Source organism: Macrobrachium rosenbergii, chromosome 6, assembly GCF_040412425.1.
Source record: "Macrobrachium rosenbergii isolate ZJJX-2024 chromosome 6, ASM4041242v1, whole genome shotgun sequence".
NCBI lineage: Eukaryota > Metazoa > Arthropoda > Malacostraca > Decapoda > Palaemonidae > Macrobrachium > Macrobrachium rosenbergii.
In genome coordinates this window covers 62,572,832-62,585,406 of record NC_089746.1, presented here as the reverse complement: position 1 = coordinate 62,585,406, position 12,575 = coordinate 62,572,832, and the positions used below count along the sequence as shown (strand labels likewise).

General features: G+C 34.5%; 1 protein-coding gene across 4 annotated transcripts in view; it reads right to left on the bottom strand.

Annotated features, from left to right (window-relative positions):
* Positions 1-12,575, bottom strand: part of LOC136839648 (protein HID1) — an 85,625-nt gene that overhangs the window by 31,992 nt on the left and 41,058 nt on the right. For all 4 annotated transcript variants that reach the window (XM_067105965.1, XM_067105964.1, XM_067105963.1 and 1 more), the window contains exons 7-11: positions 11,992-12,192; positions 11,100-11,190; positions 9,170-9,295; positions 6,137-6,241; positions 4,497-4,661 (exon numbers count right to left, since the gene is read on the bottom strand). In XM_067105965.1, coding sequence (XP_066962066.1) covers positions 4,497-4,661; positions 6,137-6,241; positions 9,170-9,295; positions 11,100-11,190; positions 11,992-12,192 — 688 coding nt within the window. The remainder of the gene's footprint in view (positions 1-4,496; positions 4,662-6,136; positions 6,242-9,169; positions 9,296-11,099; positions 11,191-11,991; positions 12,193-12,575) is intronic.

The window sequence follows — 12,575 nt, the reverse complement described above, 5'->3', positions numbered from 1 at the left end:
AAATCAAACCACAATCAAATGTGCAATAAAAATAATTGTCTACCTCACATTGGGATAAAACTCAAGACTAAAGGGAAAGGCAAGGCTGCTACCAGTTGTGCCATATAAATCATAAAAGAAATTAAACCTAGGTACATAAACAGTACAGTGACTGGGGATCTGTCTGGGAAGGCTGCAAAAATTTCATACCAACTAGGGAGTTTTACCGAACTTCCCAACCTGCCAGTGACTTGACTGATAATATTTCATTTATGCAATCACATGTAACACAGATATACATTTTAACCTAATGTCAGGATTGAAGTATGTACATTAATTCCAACTTCCTTGATGATCTTTGTGGCTCAATTAGTAGCACCTTCGCCTTTCACTCCAGAGACCTAGGTTTGATCCCAATGTGAGGTAGACAAGTATGCTGATGACATACACTGAAGCACATTTAATGCTTCTACTGATGTGGATTCTTATATAATTTGTTATACTGTACACTGGGGATCAATGCCAATACCAACTGAGCCTCGAAGGTAAAAAATTAAATCTTGAATTTCCCCAGACACAACATATTTTGTCTTCCAAACAAAGAGAGTGATAATTCACACATGCAACCTCCGGACCCAAAGTAGGAAATAAATAACCTCCTCATAGTTTGTGCAGGCCCTCATCTCTCACGGATGCAAGACAGTGAGAGATGGGGGGATCGAACGTAGGTTCTGTACATATTATATACATTTTTTTATGAAAAAAAAATTTTATATTTTAAAAGCTCCCAAGTTTGTATCACCATATCTGTTCCAGAACTGCAAGCGGGAGGTCAGGACGTTGCGAATCTCAGATTGTTTTGAGTCCAATGGATTCAGGGAAGCATTTATGGGCTGTTAGACACTGAGGTCGACTCAAATAATTCAATGGGTTACTTTTATGTAGAAACCCTAGAGAGTAAAATAAGAAGTTTGCACTGGTTCGTTGTCAAAAGAGTAAGTAATAACTTACAATTCAAGTCGAAGTTCATAATAATGGCAGACTAAGTCTCTTGAAGATATATGAATGATGAATTTGTTATGAATAAAAAATAAAAACCACCATTAACAATGACCCAGATGAATATATAACCTCTCTTTATGCACATCCTTCAAGTAAAAATTGACAAATATGGAATGATACTGTAAGGTACCTACATTCAAAACACCGGAATCTCAATATTTCTTTTAAAATGCAAGGACGCAGAGAGCACTAATTTCACTAGTGGTCAATCTAACCTGTCTGGGAGTAAGACAACAGACCATGACTTTGACCGATGAAGTTGTGGGGCTTTATCCTAAAGCAACAGTGTGAAACCAGTTTTCACAATGTAATATGACCAATCAAGGATTGCCAAAATTTGGCTGGCAAACTAAATTGGTAATGTAGTAATCAAATCACTACCAGCAGTCTCCTGATTCTTTTCTCAGAAGGTTGAACTAAAGCCCAGGTGCATAGCCCTAAACACAGGGACCAGAAAGGACTCCTCACTGTTGATGTGATGGCCAAGGGACTGACATATTTAATCAACACAGATTATCCAAGAGTTGTCACAACTCGTCACTATTGCTGCCATCACTAGCCAGTCATGCAAATGTCTCTGATACCTTATGACATACCAATGTGCTTTAGCTGCCACTTTTCCAAAGTCCATCTAAGGATGTGTGGAGATGAAGTCAGGCTGAAACACAAGGAACGAAACAAAAAAATAAAAGTATTTTCTCTATGAAATATATACTGATTAGAATGTGTAAATCAGCAACCTTGAGGTCTATGGATACCAGGAGTCCTCCATCCTGATGGATTCCTGCACTGTTTCCACCATCTCAGTCCTAAGGGGCCTTAACTGGTACTGATGATTTGGCACCAATGATCCATTGCCATCCTTCTGCTCTTAGTCACCACCTCCTGTAACATGGTTCCTTCCCAATTGTTCTTTTGTCCAGGGGGTCTGTCTGAAGTAATGGGGAATGCCTCCTCTTGTGATGAATGGCTATATTGTTGACAGTGAAGAGGATGGAACACCACTAGACAAAGGTGAGAAACCAGACAGGATTCTGCAAGAAGGTCTATTTGACAAGGTAAAGAGTGTACCCATTCTTGCAACAGTCAGTTGGTAAAGACACTATTCAGAACCAGTGGAGGTGAGGGGCTGCACCCACCGCAGAGTGTGATTTGAAAGTCCATTCCAAATAACTTGATTCATGGCCATGATCACATTTGATTAAACTACTGTAGGAAAGACACACACATAAATGTAACCTTTGGCAACTAGAACTGGGCAGAAGAGGACCACAGGAACAACTACCAGGATACACAGTATAGGTAGATCCCCTAGAGACTCAACAGTATCAGGGGAAATCAACACAGCAGAAAATACAGTCAAAGCAGGCTGCTGGAAGGCTGGCAATGCAACACCAAAAGAGGCAGCTAGAACAGGCAACTGCATAGATAAGAACAAGAGCAACAGACACTGCACTAACAATGTCACCAGCTAACAACACCTGCAAGTGCTAATTAAAGAGTAATAAATAAAAAACAAGAGAGGAAATGATTGTCAGCAAAAGCAGACAAGTCAGGAACACTCTGGTGGAGCAGTTATTACCCAAGATATGTCCAGAGGGTGTATGAGTGAATGCTGTAATTGTTCTTCTGTCTGGAAGACAAACAACTATGCCAAGAACATTTAAGAATGCAATGTGGACTCAAAGATTGAAGGGATTGTTGTGAAACAATGCTCCTTATTACCTTACTGATAAAGAGTTGAGCAATAAAACTGCTATTAAAAAATTGGTTACTGACATGGGCAGGGGTGATTGTGAAACTCCAATGATAACAGTGCTAATACTAGTCTTGGAAAATACAACAAGCACTGCTTCAAGAATGAGTATCTTCCAGCCAACAGTACATACTGTAAACACTAGTAAGTAAAATAAATAGGATTGGTGCAAAATGTCCGAATAGCATCATTGGCAAAACTATAATCGCTATTTTCTAACCTAAATTTCTCCTCAGAATTGCTGTCACAATTTAACATGAAATAAAGGATTAGAAACAGATGAAAAAACACCCGCAGTCAACGACAGGAGCTGTTATGCATCATTTATTGTACAATGAAAACTTCAATCAAAATTACAAGAAACCATTATTATAAACTTTCTTTGAATACCAGAGTCTACTAAAAATCTGTTAAAAAACTAAAAACTTTTAACTCACATACAGTATAATTTTCTGATTATAAATCAGTGTTAGTACAAGATTACTAATTATAAATTAAAAAGTTTCTGTGCTTCTTTTGTAAGAAATCTTGTTAACAACTTACTCTTTCATGTAAGTTACAGCACATTTTGCGTTCTGTTCAGGACACATAACCAGAATGTTTTTGAAAAAAAGAATATGTGACTGAGTAGAATATGTACTAAATTACATTTTAAGACTGTCAAATACCATCAAACTGAACATACTGAAAATGATATTATTAAAAAATTAGCGTTTCTATAGGACTTACACCATAGGCCTAAAAATAACTTATATCAAGCATGGTTACTGTTACTCCTTACCTTAAAGGTGAGCAATTGTCAAAAATGGTGTAAGACACAAACATAGGCTAGCCTAGTTTGAAAACAAAGAAATAAAGCCATGGGAAGTACATTATTATTACGTAAAGAAAAAGAGCGCTTCCAAGATATAACAAAAGGCACAAAAGCCTTAAAAGTTATGTATCTGAAAAGTTTTCTTGCCCATCAACATTTGCTGATGTGGATACCATATGAATAACTAGGCCTTCTAGGTATTTTATCTAAATTTTATCTAAACTGTTCCTTTTAAAAACAAAAAATTAATTCATGTTTTTAGTAGACTCTGGTATTCAAAGAAAGTTTATAATAACATGAATACCCAATTGTAAAATTACAAAAGTAAAAATTATGAGCGTATCCAAAGCAAGCTCCTGTCGTTGACTTCAAGTGTTGTTATTAAATTTAGACTTACTGTCACAATCCTTTTATAAACTAAACATTATTTATTGACAAAACATATATCTGTGGGAGAAAATTAGGTTAGTAAATAAGTTTCTGATTCACATTACTTGGTAATTATTTGAAAACAATGTTGCTATTCGACAAAATATTTGCAACCAATCAGCTAGCAGGAAACTTTTCCGAGCTAAAAGGGCACCCATAAATGTGCCTAAAAAAAAACCGAGTATAGTAAGTAAAATAAATATCTGCAAAATGTATAGGGGCTAGGGATAACACTAAGAATCATCCACAAAACAATTAGAAACAGATGAAAAAAGCAGTATTTGTTAGCATCATTTATTGTACAATGAAAACACCAAAGATGCACCTGTTAAATAAAACTTTAAAAATACAGTATACATTATACAGTACAAATTCTATTATAAATTATAAGAAATCTTGTACACTTACCACAAAACAATAACCAGAATGTTAAAAATACGAGAAATTACGACTCACCATCAAACTGATACTGAATGATATTATTAAACGTTTCCAGTAGGAAAAATACTAAATGGTGGTGGTGAGGCGCTGAAAACAAAAACCATGGCGTTGAAAATGCTTCCAAGAGATGCAAGAGCTTGTTTGCCGTTACCATTGACATCGTTTTAATATACGGTGAAACTGAAAAAACACAAAACATTACTCATTCCCTTAAATAGAATACTGTATTACAAAACTATTATGATATAACAGTGCAGTAGTCCTATAATGTTAAAACAATCAGCATTGGTGCTTAAATTCATATGGCTCAAAATCACTAAAATCCATGAATACTTGACATCAAAAACGCTTATAACTGCAATTTTAACAGTTCAAACACCAAAGAACTTCCCCATACATAACAGCCTCCAAGGCAACTATCATCCTTTAATATCACTTCAAAGTCATCTTACAACATTACCTTTAAAAACATATGGCTCAAAGCTACGTGCGACAACTAATCAAGTTCCCCCTACATCCAGGCATATCCATTTTCTCTCATACAGTATTGAAGCTGACCCACTTTCTTTTTTCAGTGGATAGGGGAGACATTAGTAATTCACAAGTTGTGTGTGTACCTAAATATTTCAATAAACATTGAAGAAAACAAACATTTTATTGATGTTTGCTGTGTTCACATTAATATTAACATTTGAAAATTAGTAAATCTTTTTTTATAAAAATGTATTTATTTATGAAAATAACATGAAAATACAGTAATTAGTGAATATTTATTTCTTGATGAAAAAATCTGCGCAATATCAAATTTTCCGCGAATAATTTGGGGATAAGTTCAAAGAAAAATCCACCAATCGGTGAAGCCGCGAATCCTGAACTGCAAATAGGCGGGAGTCGACTGTACGTGGGTCATAAATCCCATCACGAAAAGTATGTGGGATCTAAATGGGATAATAACTCATTTCCACTGTACTAAGGATTGTTGTTTAAAATAAATGATACTTTCTTGTCCAAAAATCCACTTTCAAGATACAGTATACATCTGGATCTAAATGCTTCCATCCTAAAGGTCTAAATGACCTTGTGCTAAAATCTTTTCATAATATCATTTAAAGGCCATGGCCACTGGATTAAGGGTCATTAAGAAATTTCACATTATTAAGTTTTGGGTTTATGGAAATGAAATAAAGATGGGATAAATTTCCCAGAATTCATTCCTGTATCCCATACAATGTAACATGAAGTAGACTATAAATGGAAATAAACTACTTCTACATTTCGATAAAAGTGACCTGGCCATTGTCGTGATGAGTATAATCGTCGCATATGACAATTATTGTACTGAAGGGGAAGTCAGAAGTACAGTACCTTATGAAATAAATAATAATGTAATCCCCATTACATGTATAAATTCAAATGAGTAACTTTTATGAACAATTTAAAACTGTTTTTTAAAATATTTAACCTCAACATGCAATATTCAGTAACCTTTTAGACAGAATAAAACTGGAAGACAAGCTCAGATTTTTAGTATTTACTGAATGAAACAGAATCAGGTAGGTTTCTAAATTTCCAAAATTAACTTTTAGTCTTCATAAATGAGCATGATTTAGAATTCCCTTTCTACAGATATAAAAAACTTTCAAAAAATTTATTACCATTAACCAGTATAGTCAGAAGACAGTCAAATAGTGGCTGGAGACGCTGATGTCCTGTAGTGATAATCTTGTGGAATACAATAATCATAAGATCTGCATGCGTCCCTAGAAGAGAAAGTGGTGGCCATTTGTAGTATAGTTAATGAGGTAAAAGAATACAAAGTGAAAACTTAAAATAAATTACATTCCAAATCAATTTTACTTATGATGACATGACAATTGGTATGATGTGTGTTCGTCAAGACTGACTCATTCTCTAAAGAAAACTGATCCAAAGTCATTTTCCCTGATAAGTATCATTCAACTAGATAGATCCCCCTTTACTCTGAACCACAGAAGTCCTTTACTGCACTGGCCAGAGATGAAACAAAGTTTGTTTTGAACAGGATCTTGGGTTTTTCACATGACGGATTATCCAACCAGATCCTGGAGAAAACCACAGAGCCATATTTGGAGGGCTTTACATAATAAGATTATAACATTTCATATAATGCTACAAGTTCAAATCCACAGAGAAAGGAACAGTACAGTTTTCATAAGACCAAATAAAAGAGAGCTGTTTTAACAAACAACAGATGCACAACCTATAACAGCAATAATGATTAGACTTAATACTTCTCTTAACAAATTTCAAAGAAAATTGGTTCTCCTCTCCTTGCAAGTAAATAAGCTGTATTAAAAAATGGAGTTATTTCTTGTGATAACACAAAACATAATGAACAGCCCATATTGGATGAAAAAATACTCTGTGTTAAACAGGAAAAAGTATCTTGAAGCAGAGCCAAAAGTAATGTTGTCAATCCAAACAAAATGATACTCCATTACGGAAAACAGATGCAAATTTTTTTCTCATTATCATTAGCAAGAAACACAGTACAGTATATATATATGACCTGGTCCAAAGTCCAGGTGTCCATGCATCATGTGTAGCTCATGTTTTTTCATGCTTGTAAGTTTTTGTTCCTGTTAGTCGTTATTTTATTATATTCTTATGTTAACCTCAGTTTGCCCTTAGTAAAATTATTTATCATTCTTCCTTAATTTTTCATTTAGCTATCCTTTTTCTACTCAGTATATAATGTAGCACCTCACCTTCAGAGACACTTTAGGGGTCTGGCCTTTCTGATAAGTAGCAAAGTCCATTAAACAACAAAGACCCTATATTACAGACTGCATGTGAATATTTTCAAGATATCTCACAGCTAACAGTAACTTACATAGTTCCTGACTTGAACCAAAGTGTACTTTACACTTAACAATTTAATTTAAGAGATATGTCTGAAAATGTTTCACATCTAAAATGGTAACATAGGAAAATAATCATAATATAGTAGCTGATAAGTACAGAAGTCTGCCAAGTTGAGGTGTTATGTTACTTTATTCTATTTAAATTAGTTGTTTGACCTTATAATTTTCAATGATCTGTTCCTTCTTAAAATGTATCACATATTGGCATAAAAATATTCTGGATGAAATAACAACAAAAATATAAAAGCATCTAGTAGACAACTTCTGCATTACCACTTTATTATTATTATTATTATTATTATTATTATTATTATTATTATTAGTTGAAGGGAGAAGACCCTCTTTGAGGCAAATTTTGTTGAATAAAATGGGTGCATTTTGCAAACTGATTTTATACTGAGTTTTCTCAATTCTTCTAATAACTCTCTTTTCCTGCAAATCAGTATTAGTCAATGAGTGTCCAATGTTCATATTTTGATGGATGAAACAGCATACTTCTTACAGCAGAAATTCTTTATTTTAAAGCATTGCAGCAGGTTACTGAAACCTGGGATGTACATCTGTAGATTTTCCTGATGGTATTTTCGGTGGCATTTCTTCCTTTTTCTTTTTCTGACGTCTATCCGGTATTTATAGTACTCTTTCTGTCAACATGTTTCGATCACCTTGATGGTCATCTTGTGGACTTTGGGATGAGTCTGGGGACACAGGGCGCTCATGGCGGTACATATATGGGGGTCTTAGATCAGGTCAATTTTTCATTGGCTGCCTGAAGGCGATTCTCCTTGGTAGAAACAAATGTGACTCAACTCTCCAAGAGGATTGCCATTCACCTACACAAAGGGACAGTATACCAACACTACATTAGGGAGCATGGCAGTGCCCTCCAATACCAGCAGATTGTAAGGGGCCCAAAAATCCTAGATGGTTACAACGACCATCGCCACCTCCAATATGAGGAGGCCTTTGCCATGCCATCCTCTGATGGAAACCATCGCTGAATGTAACCCAGGAGACCCTTATTTCCCCACCACCATCAGGAGAAACGGCAAGGCACGTCCCTGGGATAACAATTCAGCCACCCACTACTTCAGGCAGTGCACCCTACAACCAGAACTCCTGGGACCTGTCACCAGCCAATCAGTGACTACATTGGTCAACCAGACTCTCCCAGATGAGTCATTCAGCTCCCAGCCAATAGGAGCCCCAGCCAGCTTTGAGAACCAATCAAAAATTGCCAAAAATTTCTGTATGCCCACTTGCAAGTATATGGCATGGTTGTATCCCTGGTTTCATTTGCCTTTTGAAAATGGTGGAAAGCTCTACTGAAATGTTAAGGTATAAATGACATTGGAAGCTGCTGTAGATCTGCTTGTACAAAAGAAACTAATAATGAAAATAAACTCAACGGCATCCAGATGGCCACACTGTTCAATTAAATAATAATAATAATAATAATAATAATAATGAAATTCTAAAGAATATGCATTTTCATAATTCCTTTTCTGAATAAAAAAAATTCCAAACTATATACAGAGATGGAATTAAAATCAGAGAAGATAATAAAGTGTCATGAATATTAGGTTTTCAAAATAAATAACTTTCATCAAACCTCATAAGTAAAAAATCTTATAAGAAAACTGTGGATAAGTTACGAATCACCCCCATATGATAAAACACTCATTATTAATGCCAAGCTCACTTTAGCTATAGTACACACTAAATTCTTGCAGACATTTCACTATAAACATGTTTTAGGCTATCAAGACTGATCAATGCACTTACCAGTAAAAACGGGTATGTCCATGGGTACAGAAGCTGTATAGGGTTTGTTCAAACGGACTCCAAAGTTTCTCTCGCCACTGAGTAGTAAGAGGATGAAAACACCAATATGCATAAGTCCCACCCTGGCTGTAAAATAATTTGAAAAACATTTATAAACAGTAAGTAAAATATGGAAAAAATGAAAATATATACAGTATTCATTATTATATCTCCAGTAGGAATTTGAAAACATTATAAAATAATATGATTTACTTATAAAAAAGTAATTACTAATGCCAAAGGGTATTTGGCTCGTATAGATATTTTTAAACATTCCAATGCTTTATAATAAAAAGCACTTAAGACACTGTACATAGAGAATGGAAGAAAGTACAATTCACATAACTTAGAAATAGGCTACATTCCTGATGTCAATGATGTAATGCTCATTTCCTAGAATTTACCAGTATTGTACAGGTTAAACTAACTATTAATAATAGTAACAACCTAAACTTCTGTGACATTGTACTAGAGTAACTCATTTTGATTCAAAACTTAAACAGCATCTTTATTTCTGTTCACTAAGTATATTCACCTGCTTCCATTTCCACTTTATTTTTACCTATACCTATCATTACTTATGTTAAAATTGTTAACAAAGTAAAAGATAAATAAATATCTACAATAAAGGAAATGCAACGAACAGAAGTATTGTGTGGAGGTATCTATCTCCTTTCCCCTCCACCAGTAAGAAAACACTGACATTTTCTTAAAGCTAATTTTTTAATATAAAACATTACACAGTTCCCGGTATCAGCGCCGATAACCTCTGTTAGGTATGTCTCGAAGACTGCAACTGACCATGACTTATCCAGATGAGCTAACTAGACCCTGCTACAAGGAGATCATGGGTTCTCTAGATCCTGTCTTCTGTTGGGAAGATGACAGCCAGGTAAATTGCCCTTTAAGTTGGTTCCCGGTTTGATTTTTCCCAGCTGATGTGGAGACCAAGTTACCAGCACAATAACCATTCTGTTAGGAATGTCCAGTATCAAAGACTATACGCAACTTGTACTAAGACTTATCCAGATCAGCTTAACTAGAAAAAACAAGGCATACAAGGAGAGCTAGGGTCTTGTAGATCCTGAGGGTAGTGGCTTCTGTACCCTGGGAAGATGACAGCCATCTGGTCCAAATTTGCCCTTATGTTGGTTCCAGGTCTTGCAAGAAGAGCTTTTTCCCAGCTGACGCCCAATGGCAGACCAAGTCTAACCAGCACCACTAAAGAAACTTTTCTTAGGTACTAGATTAAAATGTTTTCAGTAACAATGTGATTATTAAATGAAAATGAAAAAAAACAACGAGCATTCTTTGATGTCCACATCTCCAGAGCTGGAGGTTCTTTTATTATAATTTAATGATTCTGGGAGTAATTACAGCATTATATTTTAAAGGTTTCTTATAACAAATGCCCTATCATTTTCTGAAATGGTACACCTTGCATGATCAGAAAAAGCCCACCTGAGGTCCATGTAGGAATGCTGCCCATCCTTTCTTGTTTTATAAACTTTTTCCAGTTTCTTCCCAAGATAAAATTATCTGAATAAACAAGAAAAGCTGTTCAAAATCTGTTCACAACAATATATGTGCAGCCTTATTTTCACAGTCCAATGGCAGGTATTTTTCTCAGTCTGTTTTATCCAGTATGAAGACAGTTTCTGTCCTTCAAATCAAACTTTTCTTAAGCCAAAAATGATAACACTTAAATACTAGTTCATCAACTCTGAAACCTTGGCATTTGTCTTAAAAAAAACTATTTCCAGAACTTGTTACATCCAAGGCCCTAACATATAAACCTTAATGAATAAATATGCACATCTATTATAAAATGAATAAATTTTTAAAGAGAGGGGTCTATTGCAACTCATTTTCATTCAGTCAAAATACTCACACTGGTCAGCACGAGCATCATTCAAATGATATAAGATAGGTACCAGCACATCCAAAACATCACTGCTCTTCAGCACATAGAAGAGGAATTTCTGAAACGATAATAGCAAAACTTTTAAGAATGCCTAACAGAACTCTAATGTTGAACACAATGTTAAAAATAAAAAATATATTATCATTTTCATAATCAATGATAATGCAAAACTATTTTCTACTACAACTGGGAATGTAACAATCCATCTTGGGTTTAAGAGTAAATATCTGAATGCCCTATTGTCTACCTTATTCTTCATAGTAGTGGGCATTTCTTTAAATCAAAATTATTTTTTTCAAAATTAAAAATGCAGTGAAAATAGTATAATCTATGACTCCCGAGTCATAGATTACGAACGATTCAAGATATGAACGGCTGTCCGGAACGTACATAGTTCATAAGTAGGTGGTGACTGTACTGACATATATATATAATCATATACACTATACAACCCTGAGTTCTTTAGCCAAAACATGTATTCTTTTGAACAAATGTAATCATTAATACTGTTTATTTCTCAGTCCTCTTGGCAATGAAGTCTGAATGCCTTAAAATAGTATAATACTGTAACATGTATGCCACAGTTTTAAGGATAGATAAAATATATGGAAATGAGCAAAAATTTTTAAATTAATAAAACTGCAACAAAAATATTATTTTTAACATTCATTACTTAATAAACACAATGCACACTCACAATATTTACAGTTGTATCTCATTTCCAAATTAAACAAAAATGCAGCAGAGCAAAATTTACAAGATAATAATTTTTTATTCTATGATGAGCATCCATTTAAAACTTATTATAACCTGAGTCACAATTTCCTGAGAGAAATCTGGCAGAAAGAAATGTACTAACCTTGTTATAATCACAAAACTTCCAGAAAAATACTAGTAACTCTTGATGAAAGCCAATCTTCTTAGTGGAATGTGGAAGGTAAGTCTGTTGCAATGGATTATTCAGTAGCCACGTAAAGCCTCGCAGAACAAAAGAAAAATCTTCCTCACGATGTATACGGCTCAGGTAGTTTATAAACAAATTGTCAGAGACAGTATTTGGCTGAAACATGAAATATATAAACAGCTACAACTTTGAAGAATAACTGATTTCATAAAAAATATAAGACTAAATTTCTTCCAAAGTAAAACATTTTGATATTTAAATCATATTATAGTAAGAAAGTTACAAAATTTTATATTATGAATAAGCAAATATTGTGTGGCTTGACAACAACTATCAATTACATTAGCCCACATCTGTCATCTTTAGAAGACCTAAATCATAAGGTTTGAGTTTTTTTTACACAGAACTGCTTTAGTTGTGCAGTAATTGTGGAGAGCTCAACTGGTTCTCTCATCCTCAGCTATTGTGCATACTGAGTTGGCTATTGACCAAATGGAGACTGTTTTTCTTTGCAAGAGGTGTTGCTGATGGCATTCCCA